Here is an 18,168-nt window from a genome sequence, read left to right on the forward strand (position 1 = left end):
GCAAGATGGCCTCGACCCCATAGACTAGAAAGAACGGTGTGAAGCCCGTGGCTCGGCTCGGCGTTGTCCTCAAGCTCCAGACCACCGAGGGGAGTTCCTTCATCCATCGCTTGCCGAACTTGTTGAGGTCGTTGTAGATCCGAGGCTTGAGTCCTTGTAGAATCATGCCGTTGGCACGCTCTACTTGCCCATTCGTCATGGGGTGAGCCACGGCGGCCCAGTCCACCCGGATGTGGTGATCCTCGCAGAAGTCTAGGAACTTTCTGCCGGTGAACTGGGTGTCGTTGTCGGTAATGATGGAGTTCGGGACCCCGAAACAATGGATGATGTTGGTGAAGAACGCCACCGCCCGCTCGAACCTGATGCTGTTTAGGGGTCGGACCTCGATCCACTTGGAGAATTTGTCGATGGCGACCAACAGGTGCGTGTAGCCCCCGGGTGCCTTCTACAAGGGGCCGACGAGGTCCAGACCCCACACGGCAAAAGGCCAAGTGATGGGTATCGTCTGTAGAGCCTGGGCAGGCAGGTGGGTCTGCCTTGCGTAGAATTGACACCCTTCGCAGGTGCGGACAATTCTAGTGGCGTCGGCCACCGCCGTCGGCCAGTAGAAACCTTGTCGGAAGGCGTTTCCAACAAGGGCTTGAGGTGCTGCGTGATGGCCGCAAGCCCCCGAGTGTATCTCTCGTAGGAGTTCCTGACCTTCGGCGATGGAGATGCATCGCTGGAGGATGCCTGAGGGGCTGCGGTGGTAGAGCTCCTTCCCATCTCCCAGCAAGACGAACGACTTGGCACGTCGTGCCAACCGCCGAGCCTCGGCTCGGTCGAGGGGTAGCTCTCCTCGGTGGAGATATTGCAGGTACGGGGTCTGCCAGTTTTGATTAGGCGTGACCCCGCTTCGCTCCTCCTCGACGCGCAGTGCCTCACCCTCGGGGGCCGCGGGCGCCTCGGGCTGAACCGGGGGTGCCTCGGGCCGAGCTGAGGGTGCCTCGGGCCGCGCTGAGGATGCCTCGGACTGAGACGAGGGTACCTCGGGCCGGGCCGAGGGTGCCTCGGGCTCGGGCGTGTCGTCAATCTTGATGGAGGGTTGATGCAGGTCTCGAAAGAAGACGTCAGGGGGAACCGTTGTTCGCCCCGAGGCTATTTTAGCCAGCTCATCCGCAATCTCGTTGTAGCGCCGGGTGATGTGGTTGAGCTCGAGCCCGTAGAACTTGTCTTCCAGGCGCCGAACCTCATCGCAGTAGGCCTCCATCTTCGGGTCGCGGCAGTGGGAGTTCTTCATGACTTGGTCGATGACGAGCTGCGAGTCACCGCGAGCGTCGAGGCGTCGGACCCCTAGCTCGATGGCGATCCGCAACCCATTGACCAGAGCCCCGTACTCAGCCACATTGTTGGACGTCGGGAAATGGAGGCGTAGCACGTAGCGTAGGTGCTTCTCGAGGGGCGAGATGAAGAGTAGGCCTGCGCCAGCTCCTGTCTTCATCAGCGACCCGTCGAAGAACATGGTCCAGAGCTCCGGTTGGATCGGCGCTGTTGGGAGCTGGGTGTCGACCCATTCAGCCACGAAGTCCGCCAGGACCTAGGACTTGATGGCCTTCCGAGGGGCGAACGAGATTGCTTCGCCCATAATTTCCACCGCCCACTTTGCGATTCTACCTGAGGCCTCTCGGCACTGGATGATCTCCCCCAGGAGGAAGGATGACACCACAGTTACCGGATGAGACTCGAAGTAGTGTCGCAGCTTTCGCCGCGTCAGGATCACCGCGTACAGCAGCTTCTGAACTTGTGGGTAGCGGATCTTGGTTTCGGATAGTACCTCGCTGACGAAGTAGACTGGCCTCTGAACGGGCAATGCATGCCCCTCTTCTTGCCTCTCGACCACAATCGCGGCGCTAACCACCTGAGTGGTCGCGGCGACGTAGACCAAGAGGGCTTCTCCGGCAGCTGGGGGCACCAAGATAGGCGCATTCGTGAGGAGCGCCTTCAGGTTCCCGAGGGCTTCCTAGGCCTCAGGGGTCCAAGTGAAGCATTCGGCCTTCCTTAGGAGGCGGTACAGAGGCAGACCTCTTTCACCGAGGCGTGAGATGAAACGGCTCAGAGCCGCGAGACATCCCATGACCCTCTGTACGCCCTTCAAGTCCTTGACGGGCCCCATGCTGGTGATGGCTGCGATCTTCTCCGGGTTGGCTTCGATGCCCTGCTCGGAGACGATGAACCCCAAGAGCATGCCTCGGGGCACCCCGAAGACACAATTTTCGGGATTGAGCTTCACGCCTTTCGCCTTGAGACATCGGAATGTCACTTCAAGGTCGGAAAGGAGGTCGGAGGCTTTCCTCGTCTTGACTACGATGTCATCGACGTAGGCCTCGACCGTCCGGCCAATGCGTTCGCCGAACACATGGTTCATGCACCGCTGGTACGTCGCGCCCGCATTCCTTAAGCCGAACGGCATGGTGACATAGCAGTACATACCGAAGGGTGTGATGAAAGAAGTCGCGAGCTGGTCGGACTCTTTCATCCTGATTTGGTGATACCCGGAGTAGGCATCAAGGAAAGACAGGGTTTCGCACCCAGCAGTGGAATCCACGATTTGATCGATGCGAGGCAGAGGGTAGGGAACCTTCGGACATGCTTTGTTTAGACCAGTGTAGTCTACACACATCCGCCATTTCCCTCCTTTCTTTCTCACAAGCACAGGGTTGGCAAGCCATTCGGGATGGAATACCTCTTTGATGAACCCTGCCGCCATTAACTTGTGGATCTCCTCGCCTATGGCTCTGCGCTTCTCTTCGTCGAATCGGCATAGAGGCTGCTTGATGGGTCGGGCTCCGGCTCGGATGTCCAGCGAGTGCTCGGCGACATCCCTCGGTATGCCGGGCATGTCCGAGGGACTCCACGCGAAGACATCGGCGTTCGCGCGGAGAAAGTCGACGAGCACTGGTTCCTATTTGGGATCGAGCTCGGAGCCGATCCGGACTTGCTTGGAGGCGTCGCTGCTGGGGTTGAGGGGGACGGACTTGACCGTCTCCGCTGGCTCGAAGTTGCCGGCATGACGCTTCATGTCTGGCACCTCCTTAGAGAGGCTCTCCAGGTCGGCGATGAGGGCCTCGGACTCGGCGAGGGCCTCGGCGTACTCCACGCACTCCACGTCGCATTCGAACGCGTGTTTGTACGTGGGGCCGACGGTGATGACCCCGTTGGGGCCCGACATCTTGAGCTTGAGGTAGGTGTAGTTGGGGACGGCCATGAACTTCGCGTAGCATGGCCTTCCCAGTACCGCGTGGTAGGTTCCTCGGAACCCGACCACCTCGAACGTCAGGGTCTCCCTTCGGAAGTTGGAGGGCGTTCCGAAGCAGACGGGGAGGTCGAGTTGTCCGAGGGGCTAGACGCACTTCCCAGGGATGATCCCATGGAAAGGCGCAGCGCCTGCCCGGACCGAGGACAGATCGACACGCAGGAGCCCGAGGGTCTCGGCGTAGATGATGTTGAGGTTGCTGCCTCCGTCCATGAGGACCTTGGTGAGCCTGACGTTGCCGATGACGGGGTCGACAACGGTCGGGGTGGTCGGCTTGGTCGAAGGTGATGGGCTTGTCGGACCAGTCTAGGTAGACTGGCACCGCCACCTTCACCGAACAGATCTCCCGACGCTCTTGCTTACGGTGCCGAGCCGAGGCGTTCGCCGCTTGCCCACCGTAGATCATGAAGCAGTCGTGGACCTCGGGGAACTCTCCTGCCTGGTGATCTTCCTTCTTGTCGTCGTCACGAGCCCTGCCACCCTCCGCGGGTGGCCCGGCCCTGTGGAAGTGACGCCGAAGCATGGCGCACTCCTCAAGGGTGTGCTTGACGGGCCCCTGGTGATAGGGGCATGGCTCCTTAAGCATCTTGTCGAAGAGGTTGGCACCTCCGGGGGGTTTCCGAGGGTTCTTGTACTCGGCGGCGGCGACAAGGTCCGCATCGGCGGCGTCGCGTTTCGCTTGCGACTTCTTCTTGCCCTTCTTCTTGGCACCGCGCTGAGTTGACGCCTCGGGGGCATCTTCCGGTGGGCGGCCCTGGGGCTGCTTGTCCTTCTGGAAGATAGCCTCGACCGCCTCCTGGCCAGAGGCGAACTTGGTGGCGATGTCCATCAGCTCGCTCGCCCTGGTGGGGGTCTTGCAACCCAGCTTGTTCACCAGGTCGCGGCAGGTGGTGCCGGCGAGGAACGCGCCGATGACATCCGAGTCGGTGATGTTGGGCAGCTCGGTGCGTTGCTTCGAGAATCGCCGGATGTAGTCCTGGAGAGACTCTCCCGGCTGCTGTCGGCAGCTTCGGAGGTCCCAGGAATTCCCAGGGCGCACGTACGTGCCCTGGAAATTGCCGGCGAAGGCTTGGACCAGGTCGTCCCAGTTGGAGATCTGCCCCGTAGGCAGGTGCTCCAACCAGGCGCGAGCGGTGTCGGAGAGGAACAGGGGGAGGTTGCGGATGATGAGGTTGTCATCGTCCGTTCCACCCAGTTGGCAGGCCAGCCGGTAGTCCGTGAGCCACAACTCTGGTCTCGTCTCCCCCGAGTACTTTGTGATAGTAGTCGGGGGTCGGAACCGGGTCGGGAACGGCGCCCGTCATATGGCCCGGCTGAAGGCCTACGGACCGGGTGGTTCGGGCGAGGGACTCCGATCCTCCACGCTGTCGTAGCGTCCTCCACGCCTGGGGTGGTAGCCTCGACGCACCCTCTCGTCGAGGTGGGCCCGACGGTCGCGGTGATGGTGCTCGTTGCCGAGGCGTCCCGGGGCCGTAGGCGCTGTGTTGCGCGTGTGCCCGGTGTAGACCGAGGCTTCCCGCATGAATCGGGAAGTCGCGGCATGATGTTCCGAGGGGTACCCCTGCCTTCGGGAGGCGGAGCTCTCGGCCCGTCGGACCGCGGCGCCTTCTAGGAGATTCTTGAGCTCTCCCTGGATTCGCCGCCCCTCGGTGGTTGATGGCTCTGGCATCGCACGGAGGAGCATTGCTGCTGCAGCCAGGTTCTGGCCGACCCCACTGGAAGCGGGTGGCGGCCTCATCCTGACATCGTCGGCGATGCGGTGCTGGAAGCCCTGGGGTAGATGACGCATTTCTCCGTCCGGAGGTTGGCCCGCCCATTCCTGCCCGACGTACCGGCGGGTCGGCTCAAGCGCTCCTGCTCCCTCGTCGAGCCTGGCCTGCACCCCGCGGATTTGCTCGAGCTGTGGGTCATGGCCCCCCGCCTGAACGGGGACCACAACTAGCTCCCGTGGGATGTCAACGCGAGGCACCGGCCTAGGGTGATCACCGTCCTCCGGCATGCCGAGATGGTTGCCTTCGGAGGGACCCCCTAGATCGACGTGGAAACATTCGCTGCTTGGGCCGCAGTCCTCGTCGTCGAGGCTGCGGCTACCGTCGGAACAGTCGGAAAGGCAGTAGTCACATGCGGTCATGAAGTCCTGCATGGCACTGGGGTTGCCAAGTCCAGAGAAATCCCAACAGAAGTCGGGCACGTCGTCTTCCTCGGACCCAGAGGGCCCGTAGGTCGAGACGTCCGTCAGCCGGTCCCAAGGTGACCGCATACGAAACCCCAGAGGGTTTGGACTCGCCTCTATGAGAGCGCCCGCCAAAGCGAAGTCGCTTGGCGGGTCGAGGCCGAATCTAGGGGGCGTGAGATGGGAATCGGTCGGTACCTCTTGGTCGACGGGCGGTGATGAAGTCACGTCGGGGACTGACCGCACCGTCGTCACAGGTACGAGGGTGACGTCCAGCAAGCCTTTCGCGAGCGTGCTGGCATCGTCCGTTTGCTCGGAATCGGCGCGTTGCGGGGAGATGGCGCTCGTCCTCGTCTCAAACGCGAGGTCGATGCCCGACGCGCCCCCCGTTGGGGCGCTGGCGCCGTCGACTCGCTCGACAACCGACGAGGCGCTGCCTCCTGCTTGGCCTTGGTTGCCCCGCCTCCCCCTCCGTCGGCGGGGGAGAGGACAGGGTGAGCTCGAATGTTGTTCTTCCACCACGCGGGGAAGACGTCGTCGATTCCGCCGCCGGCGGGCGGGCTGTCGGCCGCCATTGTCGCTGTCGCACGGCGGTGGAAGGAGTATCATGCCGTAGCTGCCGTCGAGGGACATGAACTCAAGGCTCCAGAAACGGAGCACCATCCCGGGCTGGAGAGGTTGCTGGAGACTGCCCATCTGGAGCTTGACGGGAAGCTGTTCGTCAACACGCAGCAGGCCCCTACCTGGCGCGCCAACTGTCGGCGTTTCGAGACCGGGGGGTCCCTAGGCCGACGAGTGAAATGTCGCCGCGTGCCCCAGCCCAGATGGGTCGACGCGAGGCCGAGCGCGAAGGGGGGAGAAAGGTGGCCGGAGACCGGCGTGAGAGAGGTGGAAATCCCGCGGCCTTCGTGTTTGTCCCGCGCCCAGGTCGGGTGCGCTTGCAGTAGGGGATTACAAGCGTCCACGCGGGAGAGGGAGCGAGCGGCTTCAAGCGAGCGCCTGTCTCGTCCTCGTCCCCGCGCGGCCAACCCTTCTTAAGAGGGCCCTGGTCCTTCCTTTTATAGGCGTAAGGAGAGGATCCAGGTGTACAATGGGGGGTGTAGCAGAGTGCTACGTGTCTAGCGGAGGAGAGCTAGCGCCCTAAGTACACGCCATCGTGGCGACCGGAGAGGTTTTGGCGCCCGGTTCGTGTGATGTCGTGGCCGTCGGAGGAGCGCTGGAGCCTGGCGGAGGGACAGCTGTCGGGGCTATCGAGTCCTTGCTGACGTCCTTTTGCTTTCGTAAGGGGGCGGAGAGCTGCCGCCGTCAGGGAGCGTGCGGGGCGCCATCATCGCCTATCTGGCGGAGCGAGCCAGATGGGACGTCGGTCTTGTCCCCCGTAGCCCGAGTCAGCTCGGGGTAGGGTAATGATGGCGCCTCCTGTTGACGTGGCCGGCCCACGCCCTAGGTTGGGCGATGTGGAGGCTCCTCCGAGGTCGAGGTTGAGTCTGTCTTCCGTGGCCGGGGTCAAGTCCGAGTCCCTGGGTCGGGCGAGGCGGAGACCGTCGGCTGAGGCCAGGGCTGAGTCCGAGCCCTGGGGTCGGGCGAAGCGGAGTTCGTCGTCTTCTGGGGCTGAGCCCAAGTCCGAGCCCTGGGTCGGGCGGAGTGGAGTTCGCCGTCTTCCGGGGCTTAGCCCAAGTCCGAGCCCTGGGTCGGGCGGAGCGGAGTTCGCCGTCTTCCGGGGCTGAGCCCAAGTCCGAGCCCTGGGTCGGGCGGAGCGGAGTTCGCCGTCTTCCGGGGCTGAGCCCAAGTCCGAGCCCTGGGTCGGGCGGAGCAGAGTTCGCCGTCTTCCGGGGCTTAGCCCGAGTCCGAGCCCTGGGTCGGGCGAAGCGGAGCTTCCTATGGTGCCTGAGGTCGGGCCTGACTTCCTATTAGCCTCACTCTGTCAAGTGGCACCACAGTCGGAGCGGCGCAGGCGGCGCTGTCTTTCTGTCAGGCCGGTCAGTGGAGCGGCGAAGTGACGGCGGTCACTTTGGCTCTGTCGACTGAAGGGCGCGCGTCAGGATAAAGGTGTCAGGCCACCTTTGCATTAAATGCTCCTGCGATTTGGTCGGTTGGCGCGGCGATTTGGTTAGGGTTGCTTCTTGGCGAAGACAGGGCCTCGGGCGAGCCGGAAGTATGTTCGCCGCTGGAGGGGGCCTCAGGCAAAACAGAGATCCTCCAGGGTCGGCTGCCCTTGCCCGAGGCTAGACTCGGGCGAGGCGTGATCGAGTCCCCCGAACGGACTGATCCCTGACTTAATCGCACCCATCAGGCCTTTGCAGCTTTGTGCTAATGGGGGTTACAAGCTGAGAATTAGGAGCATTGAGGGTACCCCTAATTATGGTCCCCGACACTATGATCCCCACATATTAATTGAACTTGAGTAGGATTACGAAATACGAGGGATCTAAGAATAACCTTAACTATTTCATGGTCATCCCATTTTGTGCTCCCGAGGTTGCATACTTGGTTGACCATCGTCTTGAGCCTGTTGTACATGGCTTGCGGCTCTTCCCCTTTGTTGAGGACGAATCGACCTTGTTCTCCCTAGATCGACTCGCACTTGGTGATCTTGGTCACCTCGTCCCCTTCGTGCGCTGTTTTGAGGACGTCCCAAATTTCTTTGGCGCTTTTTAACCCTTGCACCTTATTATACTCCTCTCGACAAAGAGAGGCAAGGAATATAGAAGTTGCTTGGGAATTAAAGTGCCTAATTTGGGCGGCCTCGTCCGAGTCGTATTCCTTGTCCCCCACGTTTGGTGTCTGCGCTCCAAACTCAACAATATCTTTGTGGAGTGAGGTTAGATGGTGCCTAGAGGTATGGAAAGTAATGGAGCACACTTTGAAATACGAGGATAGAGTAGGGGCATCTTACTATACTTCTTGCTCTCATGGCGCTTAGAAGTAGTGGACGACTCGATGCCGGACATGGAGGGTGACGAAGAGTCGGTCTCATAGTAGACCACTTTCTTCATCTTCTTCTTCTTCTTGTCACCTCTCCGATGTGACTTGATGGAGGCAGAGGATTTCTCCTTATACTTGTTGCCGGACTCGCTTGAGAGAGTCCTCCCCGAGCCTGCAGACTTTTTGCCGGTCATGTTCTCCCTCTTGGCGTGATCTCCAGACATCACTTCGAGTTGGTTAGGCTCTTAATGAAGCACTGGCTCTGATACCAATTGAAAGTCTCCTAGAGGGGGTGTGAATAGGCGAAACCTGAAATTTATCAACTTTAAACACACACTAAGGCCGAGGTTAGCGTTAGAATTAAATTCAAGTCAAAAGAATGTTTCTCTAGCTAAGAGTTGCTCAAGGAATGCAGATGACGTATGGAAGCCAACTCAAATCAATACTAGCAAGGGAACGTTAGAGAGGGAAAACAAATCAAACGAGAATCAAGGCGAGTGAACATGATGATTTGTTTTACTGAGGTTCGGTTCGAAAGAACCTAGTCTTTGTTGAGGAGGTCACAAATACCAAGTCTATTTCAACCCTTTCCCTCTCTCAAACGATCACTTAGACCGAGTGAGCCTTTTCCTTAATCTCACGGGTCACTTAGACCCCGCATGGACCACCACACACTTAGGTGTCTCTTGCTTCGATTACAAGTCTCTTGAGAATACGAAGGGAAAAAGAAAAGGCCAAACCAAGCGACAAGAGCAACAAAAGAACACAATTGATTCTCTCACAAGCCCTAATGCACTAGAGTTGATTTGGGGACTTTTGAGTGGATTGATTGCTTTGATTGTGTCTTGGAGTGTTGGGCTTTTGCTCTTGCAATGAATGAAGATTTCATAAGGCTTGGATAGGAGTGAATGAGGTGGTTGGGGGGTATTTATAGCCTCCCAATCACTTCTAGCCGTTGGCTGATTTCTGCTGGCGATGGGCGCACCGGACAGTTTGGTGCACCACCGGACAGTCACTGTGCACTGTCCGGTGCACGCTACGTCAGCGCAACCGTTAGGGTTCTAAGCAGGTGACCGTTGGGGCGCCTTGTCGTCTTGGTGCACCAGATAGTCCGGTGACCTCTGACTTTGCCGCTCTGATTTCTACGCGACACTGTTCATCACTGTTCACTTCTGCGCAGTTGACCGGTTGCACGCAGGGAGCCGTTGCTCCGCTGGCTCACCGGACAGTCCGGTGGCACACCAGATAGTCCGGTGAATTATAGCGGAGGCTGCCCTGGAATTTCCCGAGAGTGCCTGGTTCGGAGGGCGCTGGCTGGCACACCGTACAGTGTCTGGTGCACCATTTTCCAGCACACTCTAAGTCTTGCTCCATTTTAAATTGTGTCCCTAACTTGATTTCTTTCTTGGTTTGTGTTGTGCCTTATGCACCTGTAATAGATGAATTCTAGACAAACTAGTTAGTCCATGTGTTTGTGTTGGTCGTCAACCACCAAAATTAATTATAGGAAATGGTTAACCATATTTCCCTCTCAACCCCCATCCCTCACATCCCCACTTCCAAGGTTTCGTAGAGCAAGAGGGGAAGGGAAGAGGCAAGCATACCTATTCGTTGTCAGAGAAGGACACGATGAAGACCTGGGCGTCTTGAGGTGACATAGGTAGTATACCGCTAGATACATATAGGGAGAGAGCAAGCAGAGAAAGAAGCCCAGCCAGAGCAGCGTCAAATCGAGAGGCACCCGTACCAGGCGTCAGTCCAAGAAGGGCGAGAGAATGCGAGTACCTTCCCAGCCCAGGACCCGCCAAGGCGGCACAACACCACCACCAACTCCGTAGCATATGCCGACTGCTGTCGCGCTACGGGCCTTGGTTGTCCAATATCTCAGACCTGGACTCCTCATCGCCAAGATAACCTGAGTGTGGCAGGCGCCACCATGTCCTCCTTGGTGGCACGCACGAAGAAAGGCTAGGAGCAAGACCGATTTGCCCCGTACCCATGTCGCCGAGCGTCGGTCGGCTCGCAGCTACGACCGTGGGCGAGGGTAGTAGGTTGGGGAGGAAGAACAGGGTGAAGGCCGGTAAGACGAACGGGACATCCGACGACAGTGAAAACGATGGTGCACGCATGCTATAAAACGTCCTCGTGGACGTGCAATAGCCACTACGTGGGTCGGTGTCGGTGCTAGCGTCGGATGAATACAGGGAGGAGGCGCCTGCTCCCACGCCCTCTGCCGAGAATGGGGTGCGCGCGGAGGTGAAGACATGAGGGGAGAGAGAGAAAAGAAGCAGGATGGCGAACGAGGTGGTGGCAACTGAGACGGGGACCATCATTATCGTGCGGATGTATATATGGTCAAATGGGCCGTGTGTGGCGAGCCGGCCCGAGCCACGACCCATTTAAGGTCTTGTTCGGTTAATCCCATTATCCATGGATTGGATGGGATTAGAAAAAATTAAGAACAAGTTTAACTTGCTTGGGATTTAAACCCACCAAATCCCACTCAATCCACATGGATTGAGCGCTAACCGAACAAACCCTAATAGTGCCTAGGCTAGTCCGACACGAGGGTCGTGCTGTGCTTGGGTCGTAGCCTCGGCCCGTAGTGCTGGCCCGGCCCGACACGATTATATATTTTTATTTTACAAAAATCATATATACATATGTACAATTTATATTCAATATTAAAAACACATCAGCATGATGTTCTACTGGTTAGACAGCTTCACTTAGTGTCTATATTAAAAACACCTGAGTAGGGCGTGGTTTCGAACCCCACCTCCTGCACCGCTTTTTAACATTTTACGTTGATTTAACCAAATGATTCGATGAGTTAACGGGCCGGACCGGCACGGTCAGTAGGCCCACGGGCGTTGAGATTGGTTGCGCGAATGAGTTATTTGTAAAAAGATGACACATAAGTACCTTTGAAACTGGTGCTTTATTAATATAATAGATTTTTTTTTCAAACAAAGATGGACATCTGGGAAAAAAAATAGTGGTATTGTACTTGTATTAAAAATAAGAACGTTTGAACTTGAACTATATGGTTGTAATTCCATTGCTCTCTTAATGAAATTCAGGTTTGCCGCTGTAGGGAAAAAAACAAGAACGTGCTAACCATGTTTGGACTTTTGAGGAACTAACGCTCGTATGCTTTTGGAGAATGTGCCGACCGACCACTAACCTTCAATTTTCGCCCTTTTTATAATGCTCATATATATGTTAACTTGTGAGTTTCAGTTGTTTCTGTTAATTACAACCTTGTTAAATGCTTTTGTTGGCCCTTGCTTTGACTCACCGAGGAAATACGAGAGTCGGATATTTGCCATTATAACCTAACGAGGTTCACAAAAATATAATTACACCTAGATTTTATAGGCTCAGATAGACTCACGTTTCATAGTAATTATAACGAAAAGACAACGTTCGAATGGTAAAATACCATTATAATGGTAAAATACCTATGCCTCACATACGTGCCCAAATATGCCTCACACGGTACCTACCGTCCTGAGATTACTGGAACGGCTATACGAAAGAGCAAAAATAATGTTTTAGGGCTAATTTGGGAACCACATTTTTCCAAGAGTTTTTCGTTTTCCAAAGAAAAATTAGGTTATTTTCACTTGGGAAATTGAAAATTCCATAGGAAAATACGGTGGCCAAACTAGCCTTTAAAATGGCAGATATCTAAAATAAAAATAAAAAAAATCGGCGACCATGGCCTGAGGCTGAGAGGCGGTGACCCAGCACAGGTTTACCGAAACGCCCCTGCGCTGTTGAATACATACATACCTTCCCTTTCCAGGCCTCGGCTCCGTCCGTCCCCAATCTCCCCTTTCGTCTTCTCTTCCCGCTCCCGTCCCGAAATTAGCCCACCGATTAGCTTGCTTGCCCTAGCAGATCGAAGCCGTAGCCCTAGCCGAGGAGCGCCCATGGCCGCTGCGATCGTGGCCTGAGGCGGCGGGGCTCTTCCCATGGGGTGAGGGGATGGACCCTAGCCTGAAGGAGGAGGTGATGAAGGCGGTGGAGGAGGCGAGGTCCGCGGCGGCGCCGCGGTGCCGGGTGGTGCGGATCATCGTGCACGACGAGGACGCCACCGACTCGTCTTCCAGCGACGACGAGGGAGAGGAGGCGGGGGAGCGCGCCGCGGCGCACCCGGCCGCGGCGCCGGCGGGGAGCGTGAAGCGCAGCCGCGTGCTGCTCCAGTCCGCTGGGTGCGGGGCGGAGGAGGACGGCGAGGGGGCCAGGTTCACGGGCGTGCGGCGGCGGCCGTGGGGCCGGTGGGCGGCGGAGATTCGCGACCCGCTGCTCCGCCGCCGCGTCTGGCTCGGCACTTTCGACACCGCCGAGGAGGCCGCGGCGGCCTACGTCGCAGCGCGCCTCCGCATCCGCGGGCCCAGCAACTCGCTCCCTCCGCCCGAGCACCGCCCGGCCTTGCCCCCACGTCCCCCGCCGCCACCTCAGCAGCGGGAGAAGAAGCTGCCGCTGCCGCCGCCGCCGCCGCCTCTCCTTCCGCTTCCGCCGAAGAAGCAGCAGTATCCGCCACCGCCTCTGCTTCCGCCGAAGAAGCAGCTGTATCCGCCACCGCTTCCCCTCCTCCCACCAAAGAAGCAGCAGCAGCATCACCATCACCCGTCACCGCCTCTGCCCACGCTTCCGCCGAAGAAGCGGCTGCCGTCGCCGCCTCTGCTGCGCGAAAGCAAGAAGCAGTGCGTCGCCTCCTCCCCAGCGGAGCCGCGTTTCATGCCGCTGCCGGTGTGGGCGCTGATGTCCGGCTCCGGGAAGCGCAAGAAGCGGTCGGGCTGTGGCGGGCGCGTCCCCGCCCTCCACACCCCCGCCGCCGAGGAGACGGGGCGCGCCTGAGAAGGCTGAGACGACTGGGACCTCCCTGCTTCTGGTATCCATCCCCTACCGCTTCTTGATCATGCCATGCCAATCTGAATTGCCGCTCAATCGGTGCTGATGTGAAGAGCCTGTAACCTCTCTGATTCATGAACTGATGAATTTGTGTACATATGCTGCTGCTGCTGCTGCTGGAACCGCAGCGGGTGATGAACTGATCTGTAAAACCCGACGTATTATTCATATGTAATAAATAAGTATCTGTTGACAATTTCGATCCGAACAAGTCTAGTTGCTGTGGAGATTGCAAGATTGCTGCCACAGTTGCTCCCTTAGTTTTGACGATGGCAGTGAAAGTAACGGCTGCGGTTCCGCCTCTTTGTTAAAGACTTTGGGTGTGTAGGTAGGAGTGCCATGACCCATCGAGCGGCAGAGCAGAGCGAGCACACGTGCAGGCTTTACATTTTTTTTTTCAGTGCACGCTCACTGGCAGCAGAGTATCTACGTCCAACAAACGTCGTTGCGTGCCAGGGGTCAGAGCGGAAAAGGGCAAAAAAAGCAGTTGCCGTTGCCGGTACAACATACGAAATACTGTCCCTAGACTAGAGCTCCAATAGTTAGCACATACAAACATGAGACGGTGTAACGGTTTTCTAAGTGCAAAAAACAATAAAAAACAACATGGTGTAACTCTGAGTTTCTAAATCATAAACGCATCTAAAAGATAAATCATAAACACATCTAAAAGACAATGCGTATAGAGAATCGTATAGAGACACGGGTTCTTCGAGAATTGTATTTTTTGCAATTAACCGCTTAGAGAGACCTCGAGGTTGTACATGTCCTTATGTAAATTTTAGCTTTACAATTATAGATTTAGAAAATTGCTAAATAACTTTAGAAGTAAAAAGTTATAAATTCTCTAACATATCTCTAAATATATGTTATAGTTTGGTTTTGAATTTACTACTTTTATTTTGATTGGATGTGTCACAAGACATTCGGTTGACTGGAGTTACATCGGCGGTAGAAGACCTAGCATATGGATCTCGCTGAATCCATGCACGATGAGACGATCCATTTGCTGAAGGTAAATCACGCCAACATATATCCTTTGTTTATATATATATTATGCAATGACTAGTGCGATCGTCTCACGTAAACACATCGCCGAAACATATATCCTTTGTTTGGGGTGGCGCCGTAAACATGGCTTTCTCTACCGTCGTGTGAGTCGTGAATGTGAAAAGAGTGACGAAATAAAAGATTGCCAGATTGCCGTCATTCTTTTGGTGGTTCAGAAGTTGGTTAAAGGTTGCCACTTGTTGGGAGGAAATATGTTAGATGAGAAGTAGCTAAATCTAGGTAGTTTATTTGGAGAGAAGTTTTTAGCATAACTACCTAAACTATTGATGTAGGGAGTATTTTAGAGAAATATCGGAGTTGCTCTATTTTCAGCACTATATACTCCTTAATATTTCTCAATAAATCAACACTTTTAACTCGAATTACTTGCATACAAACAATTCATGCTCCGCATGTTCTCCCATGCTCTTTATTTCGTTCTTCTTGTTAGGGATGGATTCAGATCGAATACGCATGGAAACGAATCCGGATGTCACTATTTAACGTATTTTAATTCGAATAAGAATATTATCGAATACATATATGAATACAAATATTATCAGATACTAATACAAACCGGACAGTTCGAATTCATATTCACATCCGAATACTTACTTGATTTAAAATATATCATAATAACAAGTATTATTTTGTTTTATCGATGCATTTATAGTTGGTAAAAATCATATTACAAGCAAATTATGAACATAGTACATATACATTATTCAGTTGAAACTTAGATGAATATCAGATTTTTAAATTACTTATACCAAGTATATTTATATTTTGGATTCTAAATATAATCTTTTTGTATATTAAGTATATTTGTATTTTAGACTCTAAAAATTTCAATAAACTAATGTATTCAAAAATAGAATTTTTAATATTAATTAGAATTTATCACTATATATTACTAGTAATGTAAGATTAAGGTAATTATTTATTTATGATATAAATATTTTTAACATTTTAAATTGTGTACATAAGTTTATAGTACATTATTAAAATTTAAAATCATTTGTAATTAGTAATTAAAAAAGTTTTAAATGATTTCATCCAATACATTTTCTTTCGGATACAAATAGGATCAGATATTTCACGATTTTCTCAAATCTTGTCGAATACGAAACATAAATCGGATAGAGAGAAACTGAATTTATATATATATCTATTTAATATCTATATTAAAATCGAATATGAATACGGATATTTATATTACCATTTTATTTGAATACAAATTTGAATACGAATACGAATAATTCGGATCTTTAGACATCTGTATCCATCCCTACTTCCTGTCACATCTTGGCTTGTTCTTTCAAATTGTATTTAGTGGTCAATTTGTCTTTGTCGTGCCTAAAGACTCCGGTCAAACAAATTTATTACATGACCAATTACCGTACATTTCCTTCCTGCTTCCTCCCCAATGAAATCATTTTGGCCACCAACTTCTAAAGAGCGCTGTAGTGGATGGTTGTACGAACGGTGAGAGAATTTGTTTTTGAGGGATTCTACGAGCTACCTTTTTGATCTCTCTTCTTTTAATAGCCGGTAGGATTCTTTCTAGACTTAGAAACTATCGAGGACGCCCCCGAGCCCCCGACGAACTCCAACGTTTTGCGTTTGAGTAAAACATATTTTCGGTCTTTAAACTTGTTATGTTTTTATTGAACACTAGTTTGGGTAGCCGGACTGTACCTCCCTGGGACCGGACGGTCCACGGACGATCCGCGTGTGTACAGAATCTGTTAAGGTTTCAGATTTCTAGCGGGATTTGTTAGTGTTTGGAACTAAAATGAGCGGCGGACGGTCCGGCCCTGAGGCCGGACGGTCCGCGGTCCGGACTGTCCGCGCCTGTGGGCCGGACGGTCCGCGCAAGCGCATAACAGATTAGGGTTCCGAGTTTCTTGCTATGTTTGTTGGTGAGAATCTCGGGATAAGCTCGGAAATTAGTTTGTAAAGGGTCCAGCCCCCCTCTTCTATAAATAGAGAGGTATACGGCCGATTTGTAATCATCAATCGAATCAATAACACTTCTATTTCACATTTATTTCCAGTACAATTAGGAGTAGTTCTAGTCTAGTTCTAGTTTAGCCTCTCGATCCCCAAATTCTCCACTTCTCTTCGACTCTACGTCGATTAGAAGAGTCTAGGTCAGCCTGCCCGAGCCTAGACAACTCCTAGGATCTCTCCTCCCCGACGGGGTCCCTCCCGGGAGCGAGATCCAGGTGCCGCCGGTGATCTTCCGCCGCCCCTGCGCACGCGCGGACCGTCCGGCCCCAGGGTGCGGACCGTCCGGCCGTCAGGCAGGAAACCCTAGCCCCTGCGCCAGGTCGTGGACCGTCCGGCCCTAGGCCGCGGACCGTCCGCGCCTGACCAGAGAGCACCGCCATAGTTCTTGTTGAGTGTTTGGCGCTCCAAAAAGGCGTCAACATACTTTTTGGCGACTCCGGTGGGGACGATTTCATATAGACCTATCGAGATCGGCCCTCAATGGCCGGTTCAAAAGATAGCTCTGAAGTTTCCACCAGCAATATCATCACACCGACATGGGAAACCTTGCCAGCTGAAGAACAGCTCCTGTTCGAGGAGCGTAAGGAGCAGCTGATCCGAGAAGCAAAGGCGAAATTCCTGGCCGACTTCAAGGTGGACAGGAACAACAAAGTCATTCGGCAACGGGCGACAGATCTGGCTTCGCTCCGACCTACTACGATTACCCCCAATGTAAGTAGCACCAATGAACTCCAATCTCTTAAAGCTTACATAGACGAACAACGAGAGCAGATGCAACGTATCGTAGGGGATATACAAAAAGATCATAAAAGGCTAGTGCGTGCATTTGATAAGTCTACTATTACAAATCTTCCTTCGCACGAGGTTGAACTGAGGGAATACACACGTAATTTATCGGCTACAGGTTGTCACGACCAGTCACAACCCCTTTATGGGATGCCGATAGACATGTACCTTGGGCAACAATAGCCTCCCACGCACATCGGCGATAAATTTGCCGATCTGCGCATGTCCGGACCGTCCGCACGTGAGCGCGGGCCGTCCGGGCCAGCGGCGGCCGATCCCATTTTTAGAAGCGAATTACCGAGGCCTGCACCCAAGCCGCCACATACCATGCAAACCCTAGATAACCCGTTCGGACTGTCCGCGTATGACGCAAGACAATCCGAATATAATGTCGGACGGTCCGACCACATAGCCGGACAGTTCACGCACGGAGCCAGACGGTTCGCGTATTTAACCGGACGGTCCGGCACAAAGTTTTTTGAGGAGGATGGATATCCAACTCCGTATCCGTCCCAGCTAGACTCCCCATCTCACCATACGACACACCAGCACCAGAATATAATCTACCAAACCCGTGAGAGTGAGTACTTTCCGGCCCCCAGAAGGCCAGAAAGGAATGGCCAGTCCTATGAGCCTCATAAGGCATGTATTAACGCGCCACAAAACCCAAACCAATGGGGAGGAAAACAGCACACCAACATCCAAACAAACTCACCCATATTGGACCAAAGAGCCGGTGGTCTTCCACCGGCTGTCATCAATATAGTGAGAGGGGAAATAGCTGGGGCGTTCCGAGATAAGCTCGGAGTTAGTATAGTCCCCAGGGGCAATCATATCGGAGACCTTATGATAGCAAGTTTGACCGTCTCCTATACCCACAGGGGACCAGAATACCCGAATTCGTAAAGTTTTCGGGTGACCAAGGAAAGAGCACGCGTGAGCACATAGACCAGTTCCTAGCACAGTTAGGAGAATTGGCGGACACCGAAGCATTCCGTGTACGTTT

The 18,168-nt window shown here is 54.1% G+C and overlaps 1 protein-coding gene across 1 annotated transcript; it reads left to right on the top strand.

Moving 5' to 3' along the window:
* Nucleotides 1–12,163: 12,163 nt before the first annotated feature.
* Nucleotides 12,164–13,509, top strand: LOC100280718 (membrane protein). The gene has a single exon (NM_001153638.2). The coding sequence runs from the start codon at nucleotides 12,384–12,386 to the stop codon at nucleotides 13,257–13,259; it is 876 nt and encodes a 291-aa protein (NP_001147110.2). The 5' UTR covers nucleotides 12,164–12,383; the 3' UTR covers nucleotides 13,260–13,509.
* The last annotated feature ends 4,659 nt before the right edge of the window (nucleotides 13,510–18,168 follow it).

The sequence above is a fragment of the Zea mays genome, chromosome 2 (assembly GCF_902167145.1).
Source record: "Zea mays cultivar B73 chromosome 2, Zm-B73-REFERENCE-NAM-5.0, whole genome shotgun sequence".
Classification (NCBI taxonomy): Eukaryota; Viridiplantae; Streptophyta; class Magnoliopsida; order Poales; family Poaceae; genus Zea; species Zea mays.